This window comes from Otolemur garnettii, unplaced genomic scaffold, assembly GCF_000181295.1.
Source record: "Otolemur garnettii isolate 467f Iridium unplaced genomic scaffold, OtoGar3 scaffold00045, whole genome shotgun sequence".
NCBI classification, from domain to species: Eukaryota; Metazoa; Chordata; class Mammalia; order Primates; family Galagidae; genus Otolemur; species Otolemur garnettii.
In genome coordinates this window covers 939,282-965,823 of record NW_003852440.1, presented here as the reverse complement: position 1 = coordinate 965,823, position 26,542 = coordinate 939,282, and the positions used below count along the sequence as shown (strand labels likewise).

The window sequence follows — 26,542 nt, the reverse complement described above, 5'->3', positions numbered from 1 at the left end:
AATGGTGGCTCACACTTGGAATCCTAGCACTCTGAGATATATATATATTTTTTTTTTTTTTTTCCCCTCCCTCTAATGTCAGGCCTTGTGGCTCACACCTGCAATCCTAGCACACTGGAAGGCCAAGACATTCGGATTGCCTGAGCTTAGGAGTTTGAGACCAACCTGAGCAAGAGCGAGACCCCATCTTCAAAAATAGCCAGGCATTGTGGCAGGTGCCTATAGTCCCAGGTACTTGGGAGGCTGAGGCTAGGGTTTCACTTGAGCCCAAGAGTTTGAGGTTGCTGTGAGCTATGATGCCACTGCACTCTACTGAGGGTGACAAAGTGAGACTCTGTCTCAAAAAAACACATATATGTATTATATTTTTTTTCCTTCAGTATAATCAATGTAAAATATATTCTAGAAAGGTAGAGGCCAAATTTGTTTCAATTCACAATAAGTAACATTCAGCCAAGAAGTGAACTCAAATCAATACAACATTTTGATGAGTACAATGGAAAATCTAGAAATCTTCACCTGAAAATGTGGAAACAGTCTCAAATGTTGTTTCCAAAGCAGAAGCAACAGATGTTACTTTATCTGCAGCCAGAATGTAAAGGTCTCCAGAACTGGTACATTTCACAACAGCATACCTAACATAAAATTTTAGAAGAGAATTACTAATAATAAACAAGGAAAATCCATAAATAACATTTTAATTTCCTAGTATCATTTCATAAAACCTTCAAAATCAAAATGTATCATTCTCAAAACACTTCATAAATTGCATTTCTATTGCATTTTTCCAAAAAGTGGGACATAATGCTTAGAAAGAATTATCTGAAGCTTAATAAAATCTATACAAACATAATAACTAAGTTACACTTGGCTAAATTTTAAAAGAATAACAAGGATGGGTTTGGCACCCATAGCTCAGTGGTTAGGGCACCGACCACATACATTGAGGTTGGCAGGTTCGAACCCAGCCCAGGTCTGCTAAACAACAATTACAACTGCAACAACACCAAAAAAAATAGCTGGGCTTGGCACCTATAGCTCAAGTGGCTAAGGCACCAGCCACATACACCTGAGCAGGCGGGTTCGAATCTAGCCCGGGCCTGCCAAACAACGACAGCTGCAACCAAAAAAAAAAAAAAATAGCCAGGCATTGTGGCGGGCATCTGCAGTCCCAGCTACTTGGGAGGCAGAGGCAGGAGACTTGCTTGAGCCCAGGAGTTGGAGGTTGCTGTGAGCTGTGATGCCAGGGCACTCTACCCAGAAGGACAGCTTGAGGCTCTGTCTCAAAAAAAAAAAAGAATAACAAGGATGAAATGCATTCAAAATGCACGTAACTCATTTTGAATGCACTATTTTTATAATAATGATGGAATGGATCCTATTTATGGTTAAAACAAAAAAATGCAATAATATACCTACTTTGATTGTGGCATATAGCAAACAGCCTGATTGGCTGGAATTGTCCAAGGCTGGGTGGTCCAGACTAAAATATTAACAGGAGATGAACTATCTGTAAAAATAAAGTTGTAAATAATGTTAGCAAATGCTATAATTTCATAACTTTAGTATACTTAACCAATGAATAAATCTTACCTAAAAGAGATGCCAATTTAGGAGAAGGCTTCAAGAGAGGAAATTTTACATATACTGAACGACTGACATGCTCAGGATTATATTCCAGTTCTGCTTCAGCCAATGCAGTCCTAAGGTTGAAAAATAGTAAACATAAATATCTGGAAGCCTCCCAAATTTCTCCCCTTTAGTTACCAAAAAATGTGTATATACCTAGAGGAGGGAGACCAAAATACAGGTTTGTAAGATCGATAGACCAAGCCCTATAAAAGACAAAGATATTACATTAAAACTGGAATTATGTGGCACATACTTTAACATACAAAGAAAAAAAATACTTCATTACCTTATCATACATTTGGTAAAAAATTCTCAACTGTTTGGCTTCATACTTTGCATCGAATGTATAGTAGCAATTATTCCAATCTGCCATTATCCCCCAACGCATAAATGCGGATTTCTGTTTCTCAATGGCTGCTTTAGCAAATGATCTAGCTGAAAAGAAAAGAAAAAGCTTTTAAAACCAATGAACTCATAATCCTAGCACTCTGGAGACCAAGGCAGATGGACTGCCTGAGCTCACAAGTTTGAGACCAGTCTGACCCTGTCTCTAAAAATAGCCAGGTGTTACGGCAGGCATCTGTACTGTCAGCTACTTGGGAGGCTGAGGCAAGAGAATCTCTTGAGCCCAGAAATTTGAGGTTACGGTGAGCTACGAAGCCATGGCATTCTAACAAGGGTAACAAAATGAGATTCTTTCTCAAAAAAAAAAAAGAACTCCAATGCTTAAAACATGGTTTTAGCAGATATCTCTTTAAATACATGTGCTATATATGTCATTCAGACTATGAAAACTTTTAATAGAAAGATAATTTTAAGGCCAAGAATGGTGGCTCACACTTGGAATCCTAGCACTCTGGGACCCCAAGACAGGTGGATTGCCTGAGCTCACAGGTTCGAGACCAGCCTGAGTAAAAGCAAGACCCCCATCTCTAAAAATGGCTGGGCACTGTGGCAGGTACCTATAGTCCTAGCTACTCAGGATGCTGAGGCAAGAGAATTGCTTAAGCTGAAGAGTTTGAGGTTGCTGTGAGTTGTGAAGTCACTGCACTCTATCCAAGGCAACAAAGTGTCCCCCCCCCAAAAAAAAGATAATTTGAAAGTTAAAGGTATTCAAAACATACCTACCACAAATGTTAAAATTAACTACATTTTCAAAAGTAAAAATTTATTATTGTCTTCTGTATTTTCCAGATATAATGACCTCACATTCAGAAAAAATAAACTGGAAAAATTATTCCTCATTATTTCCAATTTAAGAAAAGATCAGAGGCTGGGGGCATGGGGCACACACCTATAATCCTAGTGACTTTGGGAGGCTGAGGTAGGAAGATCACCTGAGGTCAGGAGTTTGATACCAAACCGGGCAACATAGTGAGATGCTATTCCTACAAAAATAAATATATTTTTTAAATTAGCTGAGACAGGGCCAGGTACAGTGGCTGATGTCTGTAATCCTAGCACTCTGGGAAGCTGAGGCGGGTGGATTGCTTGAGCTCATGAGTTCAAGACCAGCCTGAGCAAAAGTAAGACCCTGTCTACACTAAAAAATAGAAAAACAGAGGCAAGAGGAGTGCTTTAGCCCAAGTTGGAGGTTGCCGTGAGCTATGATGCCACAGCACTCTACCCAGGGTGACAGCTTGAGACTCTGTCTCAATAAATAAATAAATAAATAGATAAATAAATAGATAAATAAATTAGCTGAGTCAGGAGGATCACATAAGCCCAGGAGTTCAAGGCTGCAGTGAGCTGTGAGTATACACTGCACTCCAGTCTGGGCAGCAGAAAGAGGCCTTGTCTCAAAAAAAAAAAAAAAAGAGAGAGAGAGAGAGAGAGAAAAGGTTAGATAACAGAGTAATTTTCATTTTATTATACACACAAAAAAGTACAATATTTCATCTTGAAACTAGCAGATTAACAACCACAGCCCACATGAGAGAAAAAACACAATTAAATTAAAGGAGGGGGTTCACTAAGTTCCCACCTAAGGGTACAATATACGGGTTATGGGGCAATTCCTGGGTGAAGGACTTAACTACAACTGGGAATTTTATCTTACAAATGCAAATAATGTAACCTAATCTCATATGTACCCTCATATTAACCCGGAAAAAGAAAATTCAATCTAAATCAATGATACTATGTCTCATAAGGAAGTAAAAAAAAAAAAATCTTCACAATCTTATCCAACTATACTATAGTATGACATATAAGAAACAACATACTCCACCCTGGCTGAGTCTACTGAAGGAAATGATCAAATAAGAAATTAAGGGCCTGGGCAGCGCCTGTGGCTCAGAGTAGGGCACCGGCCCCAGATACGGAGGGTGGTGGGTTTGAACCCAGTCCAGGCCGAACTGCAACAAAAAAATAGCCAGGCATTGTGGCGGGCGCCTGTAGTCCCAGCTACTGGGGAGGCTGAGGCTAGAGAATCGCCTAAACCCAAAACAAGCTGTAAGTTGCTGTGAACTGTGATGCCACAGTACTCTACCGAGGGAGACAAAGTGAGATTTTGTCTCTAAAAAAAAAGGAAAAAAGAAAAAAGAAGAAATTAGGCTTGGCACCTGTGGCTCAAGCAGCTAGGGTCCCAAGCACATACACCTGAGCTGGTGGGTTCAAATGCAGCCCGGCCCACCAAAGGACACTGACAGCTGCAACCAAACACCAGCCGGGCCTTGAGGCGGGTGCCTGTAATCCCAGCTTCTTGGGAGGTAGAGGCAGGAAAATCGCTTGAGCCCAGGAGTTGGAGGTTGCTGTGAGCTGTGATGCTACAGAACTCTAACCCGGGTGACAGTTTGAGTCTCTGTCTCAAAAAAAAAAAAAAAAAGAAAAGAAATTAAGGGCCGGACCTGGTGGCTCACTCCTATAATCCCAGCACTGTGGGAGGCCAAGGTAGGTGGATTGCCTGAGCTCAGGAGATTGAGACCAGCCTGAGCAAGAGCAAGACCCAGTCTCTTAAAACTAGCCAGGCATTGTGGCAGGTGCCTGTAGTTCCAGCTACTTGGGAGGCTGAGGCAAGAAGAACACTTGAGGCCAAAAGTCTGAGGTTACTGTGAGCTATAACTCCACAGAACTCTACCCAGGGGGACAGAGTCAGATTTTGTCTCAAAAAAGAAAGAAAGAGATTAATTTAAAACATGTATATTTTAGAATATACTTTTGGTTTAGCACCTGAGATGAGTTGACAAGTCCTATCCAGGAAAGTAAAAAACAAAACAGTGACCAAAATAGGCCAGACACCATGGCTCACACCTGTAATCCCAGCACTTGGGAAGCCAAGGTGGGTGGACTGCCTTAGCTCACAAGTTCCAGACCAGCATGAGCCAGAGCAAGACCTCATCTCTATAAATAGCCGGGCGTTGTGGCAGGCTCTTGTAGTCCCAGCTACTGAGGAAGCTGAAGCAAAAGAATCGATTGAGCTCAAGAGTTTGAGGTTGCTCTGAGCTATGACGCCACAGCTCTCTATCATAAGGGTGACAAACTGAGACTCTGTCTCAAAAAAAAGTGACCAAAATAATTATTTCATAACATACAAACGGTAAGGACCTGAACAATATAATTAGAAATGCTCATAAAGTCTGTCTTTCAATCTCTAAACATGAATTCTCACAAAAATCAATTAAACAGAATTTTTTTGTCATATCTCACAACCAAAACAAAACCAAAGGTTACTTTGATAAAGTCCTAACTTTTCTTTTTTCTTTGTTTACAAATATAATTTTAAAACAGAAATACAGAGTATTTACCTTTCTCTCTAAGTTCCACAGCGGAAAGACTCTGGGCTTTACTACCAAGCTCTGATAATACTTTTATTTCAATGGGCAATCCATGACAATCCCAGCCAGGCACAAAATGTACCTTGGAGCCGTTCATCATGTGGTATCGATTGGCTATGTCTTTCAAAATCTGCAAAGATGAAGTGACATTCATCATTTATACATAAAGCATATGGCCTATGATTTATAATCCTTTCTTAATTTAATACCATTTTAAAGCACTGAGAAAACCCAATTTTACAAGAAATTATATAAAATAACCAATTAAATGTAATATAAACTAAAGTGCTACATGACAAGAAACAGACATTTGAATTTACCCAAAGGAAATAAAAGAATTAGAGATTTCAAAGTGAGAAACATTGTACTCAAAATTACTATTATTTGTTTGTAAAGCTGAAACATACAAAAAAGTGGGCAGCACCTATGGCTCAGTGGGTAGGGCACCAGCCCCATATACCAAAGGTGGCATGTTCAAACCCAGCCCCGGCCAAACAAAAAAATAGCCAAGTGTTGTGGCAGTGTGTGTAGTTCCAGCTACTCAGGGAGGCTGAGGCAAAGGAATCACCTAAGCCCAGGAGTTGGAGGTTGCTGTGAGCTGTGACACCATAGTACTCTACCGAGGGCAATAAAAAAAAAAAAAAAAATACAAAAAAGCAGCCCACAATACCTTTTTAAGAAACACTTTTGACTTTCTAAAAATGAGACAGTACAAATATGTCAACTAGAAATTTGTGTTACTCTTAAGAAAATTAACGTAAATGATCCAATGATATCTATATTTATCTAAGAAATATAAAATCGTTGAAGAATTTATAATGCACTCAGAGTAGAATACTATGATTAACTTTCTATCATTAACAAAAACTCTTGCCAGGCGCGGTAGCTCACGCCTATAATCCCAGCACTTTGGGAGGCAAAGGCAGGTGGATTGCCTAAGCTCAGAGGTTCGAGACCAGCCTGAGGAAGGTCAACACCCTATCTCTAAAAATAGCCAGGCATTGTGGCAGGCACCTGTAGTCCTAGCTACTCAGGAGGCTAAGGCAAGAGAATCACTTAAGCCCAAAAGTTTGAGGTTGCTGTGAGCTATGACACTACAGCACTCTACTGAGGGCAAGAATTTTGTCTAGGGAAAAAAAAAGAAAGAAAAAGAAAATTCTTACCAATAAACCCATAGAACCTGTTCCCTAGGTATAGTTCTCTGATTTACCTTCCGTAGTTCATTATAGATACTAGAGGGCAGCAGAGCCTTTTAAAAAATGTATTACTGACCAGGCGTGGTAGCTCACACCTATAATCCTAGCACTTTGGGAGGCTGAAGTGGGTGGACTGCTTGAGCTCCCGGGTTTGAGACTAGCCTGAGCAAAAGCAGGAACCCTGTTTCTACTAAAAACAGAAAAACTGAGGCAAGAGGAGTGCTTGAACCCAAGTTGGAGGCTGCTGTGAGCTATGACACCATAGCACTCTACCCAGGGCAACAGCTTGAGACTCTGTCTCAAAAAAAAAAAAGTGTATTACCATTGTTGAATCATTGTTGAATAGAGGGACGAAAGGCAAAGGATAGATTTGGCTCCTCCAAGCTCAACGACCTTCTTCCCATGAGGAAACATGAGTGTTCTGACCACTAGCCCCATAATCCAGAAAATAATTTCCTCCTTTCTACACCTATCAAAAGTAGAAAAGAGGGTTCGGCACCTGCGGCTCAAGTAGCTAAGGCACCAGCCACATACAACTGAGCTGGCACGTTCAAATCCAGCCCCTGCCCGCCAAACAACAATGACAGCTGCAACCAAAAAATAGCTGGGTGTCGTGGCAGGTGCTTGTAGTCCCAGCTACTTGGGAGGCTGAGGCAAGAGAATCACTTAAGCTCAGGAGTTGGAGGTTGCTGTGAGCTGTGATGCCACAGCACTCTACCCAGGATGACAGCTTGAGGCTCTGTCTAAAAAAATAAAAGAGAGCGAGAGAAAAGATACTACACATGCCTCCTCTCCCTTTCCCCCGTTTAAAACTTCTAATTTTCAAACTTTTTATCAAAGAACATAAGGGAGCCTTATGATGTGGCTGATATCCATACAACAAAAATTCATATGGCTATATATAGTTAATATTTTTATTCTTTACTCTGGGCATAGTATCTAAATCAATCAATATGTAAATAACATCCTTTCCACTTATCTCTACTGGAAATTGGTTGTTATATGTCTCTTCTCTATAAAACATAAGTTCTCTGTGGCGGCCACCCATAGCTCAGTGAGCAGGGTGCTGGCCACATACACTGAGGCTGGCAGATTTGAACCCAGCCCAGGCCAGCTAAAAACAACAATGACAACTGCAACAAAAAAAATAGCCAGGAGTTGTGGCGGTTGCCTGTAGTCCCAGCTACTTGTGAGTCTGAGCCAAAAGAAGTGCTTAAGCCCAAGAGCTTGAGGTTGCTATGAGCTATGATGCCATGGCACTCTATCCAGGGTGACACAGTAAGACTCTATCTCAAAATAAATAAATCAATAAGTTCTGTGAAATCAGAGATCATATCTGTCCTCTTCACTGATGAATTCCAGCATTTAGAATGGAGTGTGGCACTATTCCATAAATATTTGCCAAAAAAATGAACACATGCATATGTACTCTAGAAATAGTGTATTATATGGAAGGCACTGGTCACAGCTCATAGAGTCTCAAACTGTCACCCTGGATAGAGTGCCATGGTGTCACAGCTCAAAGCATCCTCAAACTATTGGACTTAAGCAGTTTTCTTGCCTCAGCTTCCGAAGTAGCTGTGACTACAGGTGCCCACCACAACGCCTGGCTATTTTTCTGTTGTTGCAGCTGTCATTATTGTTTAGCTGGCCTGGGTTGGGTTCAAACCCACCGGCCTCTGTGTATGTGACAGGCGCCCTACTCACTCAGGTACCAGCACCACACAACACGTGATTTTTTGATGCTGGTCAAAATTAAGATGTCTCTCTCACACACACATATTTTTTTTATTTTTGAGACAAAGTCTCACTATGTCACCCTCAGTAGAGTGCCGTGCTGTCACAGCTCACAGCAACCTCAAACTCTTGGGCTTAAGTGATTCTCTTGCCTCAGTCTCCCAAGTAGCTGGGACTACAGGTACCCGCCACAATGTCTAGCTATTTTGTTGTTGCAGTTGTCATTGTTATTTAGCCAGCCTGGGCTGGGTTTGAACCCGCCTGCCTCAGTGTATGTGGCTGGCACCCTAACCACTGAGCATGGGCAGCAAGCCCACATATATTTTTTTTGTAGAACTGAGAACCTCACTATATTGTCCAGCCTGGTCTCAAACTCCTAACTTCAATAGATCCTCCCACCTTACCCTTCCAAAATTCTAAGAAGCAGGCATGAGCCACTATGTCCAGATAAGATATGTTATGAACATAAAATATACACCAGATTTTAAATATTTGTTACAAGAAGGAATGTGGGAAAAAAAATTCAAAAATTTTTTACATTGACTATATGTTGATATATTTATTTTTTTCTTTTTTATAGAGACAGAGACTCACTTCATTGCCCTCAGTAGAGTGCCATAGTGTCACAGCTCACAGCAACTTTCAACTCCTGGCCTTAGACAATTCTCTTGCCTCAGCCTCCCAAGTAGCTGGGACTACAAGTGCCCACCACAACACCCAGCTGTTTTTTTGTTTGCAGTCTGGCCAGGGTTGGGTTTGAACCTGCCACCCTTGGCATATGGGGCCAGCCCCCAACCCACTGAGCCACAGGTGCCACCCTTGTCTTTTATATATAACAGAACTCTGTTAAGTTGACTACCCAAGGGACTATAAGAAATTGGTCAACACATGAAGGTCGTCAACATAAGGAACTAGACCTTAGCATATTCCTGGTCTATGAAAATCAGGTCAACTTAAGAAGGTGGTCAATGTAGGTCAACGGTCAACTATGGAGGTTCTACTGTCTTTATATGTATTTTTGAAAACAGGGTCTCACTCTGTTGCCTGGGCTAGAGTGCAGTGGTGTCATCATAGCTCACTGCAGCCTCAAACTTACAGCCTCAGGAAATCTTCCTGCCTTGGAAGGAAGTGTTAGATTACAGCTATGAACCACTATACCTGGCCCATATTTTATATTCTTCATTATGTGATTTACATTTACCATTTAATTTACTCTGACTACTTCTCATATTTTGTTTGTTTTTAAAAACACTAGCATATTACTGAGGGTGGTGGGTTCAAACCTGGCCTGGGCCAGCTAAACAACAATAACAACTGCAACAAAAAAATGGCCAGGTATTGTGGTGGCCACCTGTGGTCCCAGCTACTTGGGAGGTGGAGGCAAGAGAATCACTTAAGCACAAGAGTTGGAGGTTGTTGTGAGTTGTGACACTACAGGACTCTACCAATGGCAACATAGTGAATCTCTGTCTCAAAAAACAAACAAAATAAAAAACAATTAAATACTGAGGCAAGAGGATCACCTACCTGAGCTAAGTGTCTGAGGTTGCTGTGAGCTATGATGCCACAGCACTCTACCAAGGTAGAAAAAAATAAGACTGTCTCAAAAAAAAAGGCTCCACGCCCATAGAACAGTGGTTAGTGCGCCAGTCACATACACCAAAGTTGGCAGGTTTGAACCCAGCCCCTGGGCCAGCTAAAACAACAATGACAACTGCAACAAAAACAACAAAAAATAGCTGGACATTGTGGCAGGCACCTATAGTCCCAGCTATGTAGGAGGCTGAGGCAAGAGAATCGCCTAAGCCCAGGAGTTGAAAGTTGCTGTGAGCTGTGATGTCACAGTGACACAGTAAGACTCTGTCTTAAAAAAAAAAAAAAAAGAGAGAGAAGACATATTAGAGATTGCAAAAGGTTAAGGAAGGGGGGAGACAAGAAGAAAATGTGTGTGGTTATGAAAGGGCAACATGAGGGATTCTCCTGATGATAGAAATCTTGATTACATCCTCTTTCATGGAAGATAGACTACTACTATTCTCTCAATGTAATATCCTAGCTGGGACATTGTATTACAGCTCGACAAGAAGATATCATTGGGAAAAACTGAGTAAAATGTACAAGAGAGTCTCTATATTATTTTTTTAATTGCATCTGAATCTACACCTCAAATATAAAGCTTAAAATAAATTTTCAATGAAAGTATAATCAAATAGCATGTACGAAGAAAAAGAAAAATTAAGCAGTTCATTTTTTTCCATGAAAAGAAATATACAAATGCCTTTTTACTTTCTTATGTAATATATCTAATAATTCAGAAATGAACTATGAAGCAACTGAGCACAATTTGGCCTCTGTGGAAGCCAACAAACAACACTGAGAAACGCGCAAGTATATAATGAATCCCAAATATTTCTGAAGTTTGCAATACCATTTAGTTCTTTTTTTTTTTTGGCTGGGGCTGGGTTTGAACCTGCCACCTCCGGCATATGGGGCTGCGCCCTACCCTTTTGAGCCACAGGCACCACCCTACCATTTAATTCTTTTTTTTTTTTTGGAGACGGAGCCTCAAGCTATCCCCCTGGGTAGAGTGCCATGGCATCACGCTCACAGCAACCTCCAACTCCTGGGCTCAAGCGAGTCTCCTGCTTCAGCCTCCCAAGTAGCTGGGACCACAGGGGCCCGCCACAACGCCTGGCCATTTTTTGGTTACAGCCATCATTGTTGTTTGGCGGGCCGGGCTAGGGATTTGAACCCGCCACCTTAGGTGTATGTGGCTGGCGCCTTAGCCGCTTGAGCCACAGGCGCCGAGCCTACCATTTAATTCTTAATACAATATGTAATACATATTATCTATAGCAGTACTGTTCTTTATTTCAGATTAACACGAGGGTACAATCAATTGTTACAGCGTTTGCATTTGTTAAGTATAGTCCCTGTTATAGTCGTGTCCAGCACCCAGGATGTGTGCCATATATTGTTACATTGTGCCCATTCGGTGGGAGCACACCCCTCCAACAGTACTATTCCAAAAGCAGTACTGACCTGGTCAGTGATATACGTATAAACAAAAAAATGAAGAATGACTAAACAAATTGTGCCATAGTCTCGCAATGAAATGCTGCTACACAATTAAAAAAGAATCAATTGGCTGGGCACCTGGAGGTCAGTGGCTAGGGCGCGAGTCACATACACCAGAGCTGGCCAGTTTGAATCCAGCCCAGGCCTGCCAAACAACAGCAACTACCACCAAAAAATAGCTGGGTGTTATGGCAGACGCCTGTAGTTCCAGCTACGTTGGAGGCTGAGGCAAGATTATCGCTTAAGCCCAAGAGCTGAAGGTTGCTGTGAGCTGTGACGCCATAGTACTCTACCTAGGGCAACAGCTTGAGATTCTGTCTCAAATAAATAAATAAAAAATAAAAAAGAATAAGTTATTCATACCTATAACTACATGGATGAATTTAAAATACTATACTGGGCTCGGAGCTTATGGCACAGTGGTTAGGGTGCCAGCCAAATACAATGAGGCAGGCAGGTTCGAACCCACCCAGGCCTACTAAACAATGACAACCAAAACAAAAAAATAGCCAGGCATTGTGGTGGGCCCTGTAGTCCCAGCTACTTGGAAGACTGACGCAAGAGAATCGCTTAAGCCCAAGAGTTTGAGGTTACTGTGAGCTGTGATGCCACAGCACTCTACCAAGGGTGACAGTGAGACTAAAAAAAAAAAAGTTAAAAAAAGATGAGTTAACAAATATCTATAACAAAAAAAGTTTTCCCGGAAGATAGACTACTACTATTCTCTCAATGTAATCTTTTTTTTTTGAGACAGAGCCTCAAGCTATAGCCCTGGGTTGAGTGCCGAGGGATCACAGCTCATAGCAACCTCCAACTTCTGGGCTCAAGTGATTGTCCTGCCCTGCCTCCCAAGTACCTGGGACTACAGGCTCCCACCACAACACCTGCCTATTTTTTGGTTGCAGCTGTCATTGTTGTTCGGTGGGCCAGGCTGGATTCGAACCCACCAGCTCAGGTGTATGTGGCTGGAGCCTCAGCCACTTGAGCCACAGGTGCAGAGCTCTCTCAATGTAATCATGTAGAAATTTCAATCACTGTTACCCTTCACAATAGAAAGCAGAGAGAAAGATTAGTGAGTTCTCTCAGAGGAGAAACCAAATTTCTTTCTCATTTCATTCCCCATTTAAAACCAACCTAGCAGCCATCACTCAAAAAGAAAACGAAAAACCAACCCTAAGCACTATATGCTATTGACATCTCCAGTACCTGTCTATATTATTTCTCTACCTGAAAATCTAATCTTATCTCAAAATTAACATACCCAGATCCGAATTCCTGGTCTTCCTCCCCCAAACTAATCTTCCTATGGCAGGGGTCCTCGAACTTTTTAAACAGAGGGCCAGTTCACTGTCCCTCTGACTGTTGGAGGGCCAGACTGTGGGCCCCAGGACAAGTCAGCTGCTAAGTAGGACATGTAGTGGAGGCAAAAAAACAACCGGCAGGCCAGATAAATGTCCTCAGCCGGCCACATGTGGCCCACAGGCTGTAGTTTGAGGATGCCTGTCCTATGGTCTTCTCGGTCTCAGTTAACAGCTACTCTTGTCCTTCTAAGTGCTTAAGACAAAATCATTGGCTCGGCGCCCGTAGCACAGTGGTTAGGGGAGCCAGCCGCATACACCGAAGCTGGCAGGTTGGAACCCAGCCCGGGCCAGCTAAAACAAAAATGACAGCTGCAACAAAAAAATAACTGGGCATTGTGGTGGGCTCCTGTAGTCCCAGCTACTTGGGAGGCTGAGGCAAAAGAATAGCTTAAGCCCAAGAGTTGGAGCTTGCTATGAGCTGTGACGCCACAGCATTCTACCAAGGATGACACAGTGAGATTCTGTCTCAAAAAAAAGACAAAATCATTGGAAGCAATGACTCTTCACTTTCTCTTACGTCCCACATCCAATCCATTAGTAAATTCTGTCAGCTCTACCTTTAAACTATACACAGAATCTGATCATTTTTCACATCATCTTTATAGCTTCAATGCAGGTCAACTTCCCCATCGTCTCTCTCCTGAATTATTGTTAATAGTCACCTTACTGTTATCACCGTCTCCAAACACTTCCACCTCTATAATCTATCTTCATTGTGTTCACTGGTAGTCCCAGACTCTAGAACAATGCCTGGCACACAGTAGACACAATAATTACATGCTGAGTGAAATGACATTTGCTAATGTGCAGTACAATAAGCTCAGAGCAAACACCAGCAATGTTGTTTTTCACAAAGTACAAAAATTGCTTACTCCTGCTTTCTACTGGAACTTTTTAGTTTTTGTGCCAATGTAAATTTACATAACTATCATACAATTAGAATGCATTCCTTTGTAGAAAGTATTTACATAAACATTTTCTTTCGAGTCTCATAATTGTAATTACCTTATTTAAAGCATGTCCAACATGAGGGTCACCATTTGCATAAGGAGGTCCATCATGAAGACAAAATTCTGTCTTCACTTTTCTTTCTCTTTGCCATGAATAAAGTTCTGAAAATCCACATTTCTGTTTAAAAAGAACAATAATGTCTGAACACCATATAAATACATGCTCCTGATTCTTACCATAAGTATGACTTAAGAGCCAACACTTACTTATTTCATATCCCATTCAATCTATTCAACTCTGAAATATTACTACAAATGGTAAGGTTTCTGAAATGCACACCTGAGTAGTCTTCTCTTAAAGCCTTTCAATAGTTTCCCCATAAACCTCAGATTAAAGTCTACACTCTTTATATGTTATACAGGTGTAGGGGTATATATTGTACCCCTACAAAGGTGGAGTAGGAAACCTGCTGCCTTGGGGTCACATGTGGCCTTCTAGATTCTTAAGTGCAGCCTTTTGCTAAATCCAAATTTTACAGAACAAACCCTTATGAAAAAGGAATTCATTCTGTGAAGTTTGGATTTGGTTGAGGGGCTGCACTTGGGTTCTGGAGGGCCACATGTGACCTTGAGGCTGCAGGTTCCCCATTTCTCACTATTCACTCCAGCCCAGCTGAAGGACCTACACATCCCCAATACACTCCTTGCTATTCTTTGGCCTTAACACTTGCCATTCCCTAAATCTGGACCAAAATTCACTGCAGTCCCACTCCTCTTCCCTTACTTGCTTTGTGACCTGGGCCAAGTCACTTGGCATTTATCGGCCCATTTCTTTACCTGAAAAAAAAAAACGTCAATTATTATTCATTTTACAGGGCTGGTGTGAAGATTCAAATGAGAAAACTGTCAATACTTTCTGGTATACAGAAAGTACTGAAGTACTTTTAACAATTCAAGGGTGAAAACAGGTTTATGAAATTTGAAATCTGGGCTCGGCGCCTATAGCTCAACCGGCTAAGGCGCCAGCCACGTACACCTACGGTGGCCGGTTCGAATTCCCAGCCCGGACCCGCCAAACAACAATGATGGCTGCAACCAAAAATAGCCGGGCGTTGTGGCGGGCGCCTGTGGTCCCAGCTACTTGGGAGGCGGAGGCAGGAGACTCGCTTGAGCCCAGGAGTTGGAGGTTGCTGTGAGCTGTAATGCCATGGCACTCTACCCAGGGGGACAGCTTGAGGCTCTGTTTTAAAAAAAAAAAAGAAAGAAATTTGAAATCTAGTGTCAGAATATTTGAGACTGAGCATATTTACTTAACCAATACTTCAAAACTATGAGTTTTTAAAGACCCTAACAGGAGAATCTCTACTTGTTCGGTCTAGTATGGGAGACAAAGACATAGTTTGCAGGAGGGTCTCAGAGGAAGTACTATCACCTTATTCTTCAAAGCAGCCCTAAGTCCAACTAGGGACCTAAGAACATACAAAGGCGGGCTTCAACTTCCCCTCATTCCTACTAATTGAACTTTTATTTAGATGTGTCCATGTTAACTTACTTTTTACAAGTCACCGGAAAGGTGTCCAAAGTCTCTATGTTTTGCCTATGCTAAAATTGGCACATACATGGGACACACGCATCGCCAGTGTCGGCTCCATACCCCGCGCCGGAGCCCACCACAACCAAAGCACCCAGCCAGAGATTTCTTCCTTAGGTTTTCAGCCAATAAAACCCGCGGGCAGCAGATGACTTCCGGGGATCAGGTCACAGCAGCCCCGCCCACCTGCCCCGCCCGAGGCCGCAGAGGCGTGGCTCCCGGCCGGCCCACCGCCCCCCGACGGGTCAGGGCTCCCCGGAGGCCGCGCCGGGAGGGCCCTACCTGCTGGATCTCCAGCTCCGTCTCCGGCTGCTGGCGGCCCAGCAGCTTCATGGGGAAGCTGGTCTGCGGCAGCAGCACAGTGTCCCGGTATTTGCCGCTATTCGAGTTCGGCAGCTGGTTGCTAGCCCCGGTGACTGAGCGCAGTAGAAGCCTCTTCGTCGTCCCGCGCCATCCCAGGCGACAGGGAAGGCGTGGCGGCCCCCACAAATTCCGGGCCGAGGCCAGGGCCGCCGCCCCCGGCCCGCGCGGGCGCAGCCCCCAACGCATGGCGGGACAACCCGGGGGCGTCCTCTTAGTGCGGGAGGCCTCCGCTCCCGCCCCTGCTCCTAGAACTGGGACCCCGGGAAACCTACAGGAGCGCGTCCAGAGCGCATGTGCTCGGGGCACGGAAGGGGCGGGGAGGGAGTCGGCGAGGACAGAGCCACCTCCGGGTCTTCGCTGCCGCCGCCCGCCGGGGCGGGCCGGCTCCGCCCGAGCGAGAAAGGCGGGGCCGCTCGTGGGGCTGGTGTCGTAGTCACAGTGCCCTGGATGGTAAACATCCTATATAAACACGGGGTGCCAAAGTATGTATGCACATTCTAAGAAAGGAACAAATTATTAAATTGGTAATACTCAAGTCACGTTTGGTTAAACGTCACTTGTATTCATCTTTTGTTATCAGTATATATTGAGAATGATGATTGTAATACAGTTTTTTCCCTTTCTTAAAATGTATATACATTTTTTGGCAGCCTCTCTATGTACTTCGGTATTTAACAAAATGTATTTATGATTTTGTCCCCCACTTCATATGGTTTATAAAAAATTATGATATTTTACATTCTCTTCATACTAAGTCTCTCAAATTTGATGTGGATTTTGCCCATACAGCACATCTTAATTTGCACTAATCATATTTCGAGTGCTCAACAGGCACATGTGAGCAGCGCTGCTTTAGGGAGTACAAATGTCAGTAAAAAATACTGTCAAAGAACAGAATTTCATCAAATGAGGTTTTAAGGATCTAATTGGACTTTATAGCGATTCATAAACTGGGCAGCATCCAGTATACAAAATGGAAAGGACCCCAGATGAGCTGAGCAGAGCATATGAGCTTTATAGGCAGAAAACGCTGAAGAAAGATAAACAAGCAGGTTGGTGGTTTCAAAGTTTCCTTATCAGCATCTAAAAATCTTCTTGAGGCCTGAAACAGTGGCTCACAGCACTCTGAGAGGGCAAGGCAGGTGCTTTCCTTGACTTCACAAGTTCAAGACCAACCTGAGCAAAAGTGAGACCCTCACCCCAGCCTTGACTCTACTAAAAGTAGAAAAACTGAGGCAAGAGGATCACTTAAGCCCAAGAGTTGAAGGTTGCTGTGAGCTATGATACTACAGCACTCTACCTAGGGTGACAGCCTGAGCCTCAGCTTCAAAAAAAAAAAAAACTTGTTGGCTTAATGGGATTTGACTATCATCTCCTGATATCTCAAAAAAGTAGATTTTATAAGTAAACGATTTAGATTTTGGGTTGGTGAGTTGGAAGCTTAGCATGAGTAACTCCATTATGGATTGCTCTGTTAGGGCCTAGCACAGAAGCTCCGTCTAAATCAATGACTTCCCATATATTTTAATTAACAATATATAAATCAGCCTAATTCTTTTTAAAGTCCCTAAATCCCTGTTATGTCCCACTCTTAATAGTATAGTGTGTGTGGCAACTTCTGCCCACGTTTCTGACAAACTCTGCTATTTGTTGTCTAATTCATAATGGTTAACAATTATTACTATTTCATGGTAGAATACACCTCTGAGGACCAGCCTTCCTAGTCATAAAACACAACATGCTCTGGAAGTGAGAACAATGTAACCTAAATATTGTATCCTCATATTAATTTGAATAAAATTAAAAAATCCATAATATTTGGCTTACATAAATAAAAAGATTAAATTTCTAGAAAATATACAGAAAAAGATAATAGAAGTAAGAAAGCAAGTGGCAAATACTAAGCCCTCAATCAATGTTGGCTTTCACCAGGCATTCACTCCAGCTCTGTGCCTGTATTAACTCATTTAATTTTTTTTTTTTTTAAGACTGAGTCTCACTCTGCTGTGTAGGCTCCAGTGTCCTGGCATCAGCCTAGCTCACAGCAACCTAAACTCCTGAGTTCAAGTGATCTTCCTGCCTCGGCCTCCTCAAGCTAGGACTACAGGTGCCCACCAAAATGCCGGCTAATTTTTCTATATTTAGTAGAGATGGGGGTCTGGCTCTCGCTCAGGCTGATCTCCAACTCCTGGGCTCAAGGTATCCTCCCAGCTTGCCCTTCCAGAGTGCTAGGATTACAGGCCTGAGCCACCCCTCCAGGCCAATTTATTTAACCTTCAAAACCAGATTAGATGATGACACAATTTACAAAAAACCTGCAGGGTAAGGACTAAGAGTATTCCCATTTCACAAAATAAGGAAACTGAGGCACATAGAATTAAGTCACTTGCCCAAGATCATACAACTAAGAAGTAGCAAAACTGGAATTCCAACCCAATTAGGCTCCAGTGCCTGTTACCTCCCCCACATTACACTGAAAGAGAAAATGCTTGCAACACATGAAAAAAAGAATATACAAACTGTATAAACAGCTGTTAGAAATCAAGAAAATAAATAAACAATACCACATACAAAAATTGGGCAAGAGAAAAGATTAGACAACTCATAGACGTATAAATGTAAACAGTCAATAAATACAGGTATATAAAAAGATGCTCAAATTTGGGAGTCATAAGGACAGGCAGTTAAAGTACTATTTTCCTTCCAACAAATAAGGGCAAAAATTAAGAGATTTGACAACAGGTGTCAATGGAAAAAAACCCAAACTCTGTAAAATAAAGAAGTTTATTATGAGCCAAGCATGTGTGACTCACAACTCAGAATGTGTTTTTAAGAGGTTTTGGTTTTGTTTTTGTTTTAAGACAGAATCTCAAGCTGTCACCCTGGGTAGAGTGCAGTGTCATCACAGCTCACAGCAACCTCAATCTCTTGGGCTTAAGTGATTCTCTTGCCTCAGCCTCCCAAGTAGCTTGGCCTACAGGTGCCCACCACAATGCCCAGCTATTTTTTTGTTGTTGTAGTTTAGGGTGACCAGACGTCCCGATTTTGGCAGGACAATCCCACTTTTCAACAATTCATCCAACGTCCCGCGGCATTTTTAAAAAGTCCCGATTTTTGGAAAGAATGCAGAAAGAGGCTGGAGAACAAGAAGGGAATATATGGTTTTCGGCCGCCTTATGGCTATTTTGCCAGAATATGAGTTTTATATTATTTTTGTTAATTTTATAATGTTAAACTGTAATAAATAATGACTGAGAAGTGATTATTGAGAACTGCTTATCAAAGTTTGCATTGTTGTCAGGCCCTGCCTGCCCCGTCTCCGCCCCCGCCCCCACCCCCGGCCATGTTGTCCCACCTTACAGATGTTAAAATCTGGTCACCCTATTGTAGTTGTCATTGTTGTTTAGCTGGCCCTGGCCGGGGTTCAAACACAGCAGCCTGAGTGCATGTGGCTGGCCCCGTAACCACTGTGCTATGGGCCCCAAGCCAAGAGGTTCTGAGAAAATGTAGCAGCAGTAGCAGGGTTAGGGTTTGGCTTCATACATTCATGGAGATAGGAATTACATGTAAGATTGTAATTAATACATTCAAGGGTCCTCAAACTTTTTAAACAGGGGGCCAGTTCACTTTCCCTCAGACCGTTCAGGGCCAGACTACAGCCCTGGGACGAGTCAGCTGCTAAGCAGGACAGGCAGCGGTGGCAAAAACACCTGGCAGGCTGGATAAATGTCCTAGGCTGGCTGAATGTGGCCCCAGGGCCATAGTTTGAGGATGCCTGACAGGTCAAACATTGGTTTGGCCCAAATAAGCAGGACATCTTGATAGGGTGTGGGGGAAGGAGCAGTTACAGGTTATAGGTAGGTTTAAAGATTCTTTGATTTATAGATGGTTAAAGAAATGAAGCTGTGGGCTCTGTGCCTGTAGCTAGGCAGCTAGGGCACCAGCCACATACACAGGGGCTGGAGCATTTGAGCCCAGCGCCTGCCAGACAACAATGACAACTATGACAACAACAAAAAAATAGCTGAGCGCTGTGGAGGGTGCCTGTAGTCCCAGCTACTTGAGAGGCTGAGGCAAGAGAATCGCTTAAGCCCAAGAGTTGGAGGTTGCTGTGAGCTGGGATGCCACTTCACTCTACCGAGGGTGACATAGTGAGACTTTGTCTCAAAAAAAAAGAAAAAGAAAAAGAAATTAAGCTTTGCCTAAAGAATTGGATTTTTTTTTTTTTTTGAGACACAGTCTCACTATGTCACCCTCAGTAGAGTGTCTTGCCTTCACAGCTCACAACCACCTCAAACTCTTAGGCTTAAGCAATTCTCTTGCCTCAGCCTCCCAAGTAGCTAGGACTACAGGTGCCCACCACAACTCCCAGCTATTTTTTTGTTGCAGTTGTCGTTGTAGTCTAGCAGACCCAAGCCAGGTTAGAACCCAACTGCCCTGGTGTATGTGGCCAGCCCCCTACCTACTGAACAACAGGTGCCAAGCCCAGAAACTCTTCTAACCAACCTTCACATAATAGCTTACTGAATTTAACTATGCTCTGTTTCCTTGTATGGTAAAATCTGTTGAGAGGGTGCAGTGAACACCTGGAAGGGTACTCTAGCAAGGATGTCAAACCTGCATTCACAGGCCATATGCTGGTTTTGTGAGAACTATTTTGCTTATCTATGGAGTCAGATGTCACAAAATGTATGCATAAAGTTTTTTGTTTTTTTTTTTTGCTAATCAGCTTTCCTTAGTGTTTGTGTATTTAATATGTGACCCAAGACAGCTGTTATTCTCACAATATGTGGATCAGAGAATAAAAAAGTTTGGACGCCCCTGCCTACTGGGTGACTGCAGACTTGTTTCCGATTTGTTGAGCTATGTTGCTTACAGTGTATTGTGTTTGTCCTTATTCAAATCAGTTATGCCAATTATGTACTTAAATTATTTATTTATTTTTTGAGACAGAGTTTTAAACTGTCACCCTGAGTAGAATACCATGGTGTCACAGCTTCCAGCAACCTCAAACTTTTGGGCTTAGGCTCGGCACCTATAGCTCAAGCAGCTAGGGTACCAGCCACATACACTGGTTCAAATCCAGCCTGGGCCTGCCAAACAACATTGACAACTACAACCAAAAAATAGCCAGGCATTGTGGCGAGCACCTCTGGTCCCAGCTACTTGGGAGGCTGAGGCAAGAGAATTGTTTGAGCCGAAGAGTTTTAGATTGCTGGAAGCAGTAATGCCATGGCACTCTACCCAGGGTGATAGCTTAAGAATCTGTCTCAAAAAAAAAAAAAAGAAAAAAAAGAAAAGAAAACAAAAACCAAAAACTCTTGGGCTTAAGCAATTCTCTTGCCTCAGCCTCCCAAGTAGCTGGGACCACAGGTGCCTGCCACAACGCCCAGCTATTTTTTTGGTTGCAGTTGTCATCGTCGTTGTTTAGCAGGCCTGGGCCAGGTTTGAACCCACCAGCCTCAGTGTATGCGGCCAGCGCCCTACCCACTGACCTACAGGCACCACCATACTTAAACAATTTAATCATAGAACCAATGTATAGTTGAAATAGTAAAATTAATGTTATATATATTTTATCATCCAAAAGGTCTGACTTACTCACAGGTTGTTGGGAAAATCCAATTGGACTGTGTAAGTAAAAGCTTTTCAAACTAAAATTCTCTATGAATGGTAGCCATTTGACGACATTGCTCTTTGGTGAGTTTTCAAAAAACAGAAATCACTGTTTCTGATTCAAAAGTCTGGGAGCTATAAAAGAGCACACAGATACCAGCACTTGGAAGGCCAAGGTGGGTGGATTGCCTTAGCTCACAGGTTTGAGATCAGCCTGAGCTAGAGCGAGACCCTGTCTCTAAAAAATGGCTGGATGTTGTGGTGGGTGCCTGTAGTCCCAGTTACTTGGGAGGCTGAGCCAAGAGGATCACTTGAACCCAAGAGTTTGAGGTGGCTGTGAGCTGTGACACTACAGCACTCTACCAAGGGTGACAAGTGAAAATGTCTCAAAAAAAAAAAAAAGCACACAGAATAAATGAAAATTGTTCATTATCACTCCCAAGAAATAAACCAGAGAATTTTTAGTGTAAAGTGTGTTTATTTTTATGAAAACTAAGCTGAAGGATCTGAAGAATTGAGTAAAATCAAGCTGTTAAAAAGCAAAAGCAGGGTGGTGCCTATGGCTCAGTGAGTAGGGGGCCGGCCCCATATCCTGAGGGTGGCCGGTTCAAACCCGGCCCTAGCCAAACTGCAACAAAAAATAGCCAGGCATTATGGGGGGCCCCTGTAGTCCCATCTACTTGAGAGGCTGAGGCAAGAGAATGGCCTAAACCCAAGAGGTGGAGGTTGCTGTGAGCTGTGACGCCACGGCATTCTACCAAGGGTGGTAAAGTGAAACTCTGTCTCTAAAAGAGAAAAAAAAAGGTTAAAAAGCAAAAAAAAAAAAAAATTGCTGTTAAATTAGGTGAAGCAAAAATAAGTGTAACTATGGCAAAACTATAATAAACCTATAAGGACTCTGCAGTTTAGAGTTTTCTTAAATGTCTGAATTCAAAATTAGAATGGTGTGGTATGGCTGTGCACTATTAGGAGAGATAAAGCAGATCTTCAACTGAAGACCCATACTTTAATAAATTGCTTGTGATACCAGATTTTTGACTTTAGATTTCCAGGCTCTTGGTCTCAACAATTCAATGAATGAGTAAACAGACCATAGAATGAACAGTGAGGTTTTATTTACAGCTCAAAGAACCAAATCTCCTTACAGGGCAGGATGCAAGTGTTACACCTCTTATGAAAACAACTCTTACAAAGAGCCAAGCCTCTTTGTAGAGCAGGACAGGAGTACTACAGCTCTTACAAAGGACCAAGCCTCCTTGCAGGGCAGGATGCAAGTGTTACAACTCTTACTAAAACAACTCTTACAAAGAGCCAAACCTCTTTGTAGAGCAAGATCAGTAGTAGAAGTGCTACAGCTCTTACCAAAGGACCAAGCCTCTTTGTAGAGCAGGATCAGCAGTAGAAGTGTTATAACTCCTACAAAGAGTCAAGCCTCTTTGTAGAGCAGGATCAGCAGTAGAAGTGCCGCAGCTCTTGCTCCTTCTTCCTCAGAAGGCTGCAACAGCCTGCTGAAGTCTTGCTCTTCTGCTCTATCTTTCTGGACAGTCTGCAATGGTCTGCCCCTAGGCGCTCTGCTCAGGGGTTTATATAGGGGCAGTTGTCCAATGAGCTGAGAGCTTAGCTGATTGGTCTATAAAATAGACCAGTCAGGATCAGGATTGAAAATGGACCAATCAGGGATGCACTGGAGGAATTGCCAGTGTTTTCCCCTGATCGGTGGTCTTTTTTGTTACTGGAGCCTCGGGTGGGAGAGGAAAGCGCCCCGTTTGGCTCCAGCCTGCTGGTTTCTGTGCCAGCTGCTACCAAGGCAGAGCCTGCAGGTCCTCTAGCACCACTCTACTGGAACCTCTGGTGGAGGAGGGAAGCTCCCCTGCTTGCTCCAGCCTGCCACCAAGACAGAGGTGGCAGGTCCCTCAGCCCTGCTCGGCTGAACTGGCTGAGGCACCACTTTTCCAGTATCACTTGGACACATTTACATTTTTTTAAAAAAAACCATATGTACAGTATTTGTGAATTACTCAGTTTTAAGGCTTTTTTCTTAGGCAGTGCCTGTGGCTCAAAGGAGTAGGACGCCGGCCCCACATATGGGAGGTAGTGGGTTCGAACCTGGCCCAGATAAAAAACTGGGAAAAAAAAAAAGGCTTTCTTTCGTCGTCTTCTTTTTTTTGAGACGGAGCCTCCCCCTGGGTAGAGTGCCATGGCATCACACTCACAGCAACCTCCAACTCCTGGGCTCAAGCGAGTCTCCTGCCTCAGCCTCCCAATTAGCTGGGACTACAGGTGCCCGCCACAGCGCCTGGCCATTTTTTGGTTGCAGGCATCATTGTTGTTTGGTGGGCCCGGGCTGGGGATTCGAACCTGCCACCTTAGGTGTATGTGGCTGGCGCCTTAGCTGCTTGAGCCACAGGCGCCGAGCCTTCTTCTTCTTTTTTAAGAAACAAAGTCTCACTTTATCACCCTCGGTAGAGTGCTGTTGCATCACAGCTCACAGTAACCTCCAACTCCTGGTCCCAAGTAGCTGGGACTACAGGAGCCCGCCACAATGCCTGGCTATTTTTTTGTTGTAGTTTGGCTGGGGCTGGGTTTGAACCCGCCACGCTTGGTATATGGGGCCAGATGCCCTACCCACTGAGCCATGGGTGTGGCCCTTTTCTTCTTCTTTTTGAGACAGAGCCTCACTCTGTTGACCTGGGTAGAGTGCCATGACATCATTGTAGCTCACAGCAACCTCAAACTCTTGGGCTTGACCAATCTTCTTGCCTTAGCCTCCCAAGTAGCTGGAAATACAGGCATGTGACACTTTGTCCAGCTAGTTTTTCTTTTTTTTTTCTTTTTGCAGTTTTTGGCCTGGGCTAGGTTTGAACCCACCACTTCTGGCCCTACTCCTTTGAACCACAGGGTCCACCTAGTTTTTCTATTTTTAGTAGAGAACTCCTGCTTTTGCTCGGGCTGGTCTTGAACTCCTGAGTTCTATTAGTCCACCCTCTCTGCCTCCCAGAGTGCTAGGATTACAGGCGTGAGCCACCCACAGTGCCTGGCAAGCCTGGCCAATTCTTTTTTTTTTTTGAAACAGAGTCTAACCATGTTGCTCTTAGTAGTGTACAATGGTGTCACAGCTCACAGCAACCTCAAATTCTTGGGCTTAAGCAATTCTCTTGCCTCAGCCTCCCAAGTAGCTGGGACTATAGGCACCTGCCACAATGGCCTAGCTATTCTTTTTGTCATAGTTGTCATTGTTGTTTAGCAGGCCCAGGCTGGGTTCGAATCTGCCCGCCCTGGGGGATATGGCAGGCATCGTAAGCACGGTGCTACAGCACCTGGCCCGTGTCTGGCCAATATTAAGGCTTTTACTTATTTATTTTTGAGACAGAGCCTCACTTTGTCTCCCTCAGTGGAGGGCTGTATTGTCAGTCAGAGTTCACAGCAACCTCTAACTCCTGAGCTTAAGCAATTCTCCTGCCTCAGCCTCTTGAGTAGCTTTGACTACAGGCACCCACCATAGTACCCAGCTGTTATTTTAGAGGAAAGGTCCCGCTCTGGCTCTGGCTGGTCTCAAACTTGTGAGCTCAGGCAATCCCCCTGCCTTGGCCTCACAGAGTGCTGGGATTACAGGTGGTGTGAGCCACTCCACCTAGCCAACTTTAAGACTTTTAAAAGTAAAATGATAAACAATAAAAAATGGGGGGTTTTTTGGTAGAGACAAAGTCTCACCTTATTGTCCTTGGTAGAGTGCCATGGCATCACACTGCTCACAGCAACCTCCAACTCCTGGGCTTAGGGAATTCTTTTGCCTCAGCCTCCCGAATAGCTGGAACTACCATAACGCCCGGCTATTTTTTTGTTGCAGTTTGGCCAGGGGTTGAGTTTGAACCCGCCACCCTTGGTATATGGGGCCAGTGCCCTACCCAGTGCCACAGGCGGCACCCTAAAAAGTGATTCTTAATTCCCTTTGGTAACTTTTCTTGTCGTGCATTCTACTAAAAGATAACGGGTTTGGTTTTCTAATCATTTAGAATATTTGTTTAGTTGGAGGAGTTTATGTGTTAGTCTTTCTCTGGCTATGATAGGTCTGGACATTGATTAGGCAAAGAACAGAACTCCTTGCTTTTCTGGTTCTGTTAACTCCTTCCAAGTCACAGATTTCCAGTAGATAACCCTCCAACTTCTACAAGGTCGCCAGCAGATGACCTTTGAGCTCTTGTACCACATCCAGAGTTACTGAGCTATGACTGTACCAGCTCTGAGTGGCATTCATGCCACACCCTGAATTGCTTAAAAGAGCTCCCCCCCCCTTTTAAAGAGGTCAATCTTTAAAAGCAGTCTTTGTGGCAGTCTATCTGCTTGCAGATGTCCTCTTTTTTTTTTTGAGATAGTCTCAAGCTGTTGTCCTGGGTAGAGTGCCATGTGTCATAGCTCACAGCAATCTCCAACTCCTGGGCTCAAGCCATCCTCCTGCCTCAGTTTTTCCGTTTTTAGTAGGGACGGGGTCTCACTTTTACTCAGGCTGGTCTCGAACTCCTGAACTCAGGCAATCTACCAGCCTAGGCCTTCCAGAGTGCTAGGATTACAGGTGTGACCCACTGAGCCTGGCTGGCTTGCAGATGTTTTAATAAATCTCTGCTATTAACTCTCCTCCACTTGGTTCTTTACAGAACCTTCAAGTCTCACAATGAGCAAATTGCATTTATTTTTATAACTGATGTTTGTCATTAATCCTGTCTTTTTATGTTGCTTTCTTTGATTCTGATTGCAGTGCCCTACTCTTTGACGTCCTTCCCCCTCAACTCCCATTAATCACACAAAACCACAGGTAGGTTGAAAAATGGTGCTCTTTAAATAGTGAATGCCTAAGGACAAATTTTGGTTTTGTTTGTATTTTCTTTGGGAGGGCAATAAAAATCTTAAGTAGATTTTTTTTTTCTCTGCTTAAAAAAGCCGCCCAAATCATTGATTTTCCACAATAGGTCAGGAAGAGAGGAAATCTCCCTGGATTTATGGAAAGGCAAACAAAAAGTGCTAGGGCAGTGGTTCCTAAACTTTTCTGGGGTCACAGTTCCTTTTAAAACCTGTTAAAAGTTTAAAAAAAATTGGCTCGGCGCCTATAGCTAAGGCGCCAGCCACGTACACCTAAGGTGGCGGGTTCGAATCCCCAGCCCGGAAGCGCCAAACAACAATGATGGCTGCAACCAAAAAATAGCCGGGCGTTGTGGCGGGCGCCTGTGGTCCCAGCTACTTGGGAGGC

At 43.4% G+C, this 26,542-nt stretch overlaps 1 protein-coding gene across 1 annotated transcript in view; it reads right to left on the bottom strand.

The window, feature by feature from the left end:
• Positions 1-15,988, bottom strand: part of IARS2 (isoleucyl-tRNA synthetase 2, mitochondrial) — a 68,129-nt gene extending 52,141 nt beyond the window's left edge. Inside the window, exons 1-8 of the mRNA XM_003791001.3 lie at positions 15,604-15,988; positions 13,786-13,908; positions 5,379-5,538; positions 1,919-2,067; positions 1,786-1,835; positions 1,594-1,703; positions 1,420-1,510; positions 520-635 (exon numbers count right to left, since the gene is read on the bottom strand). Of these exons, the coding sequence (XP_003791049.1) occupies positions 520-635; positions 1,420-1,510; positions 1,594-1,703; positions 1,786-1,835; positions 1,919-2,067; positions 5,379-5,538; positions 13,786-13,908; positions 15,604-15,870 (1,066 nt within the window). The 5' untranslated portion in view covers positions 15,871-15,988. The remainder of the gene's footprint in view (positions 1-519; positions 636-1,419; positions 1,511-1,593; positions 1,704-1,785; positions 1,836-1,918; positions 2,068-5,378; positions 5,539-13,785; positions 13,909-15,603) is intronic.
• Positions 15,989-26,542: the final 10,554 nt, after the last annotated feature.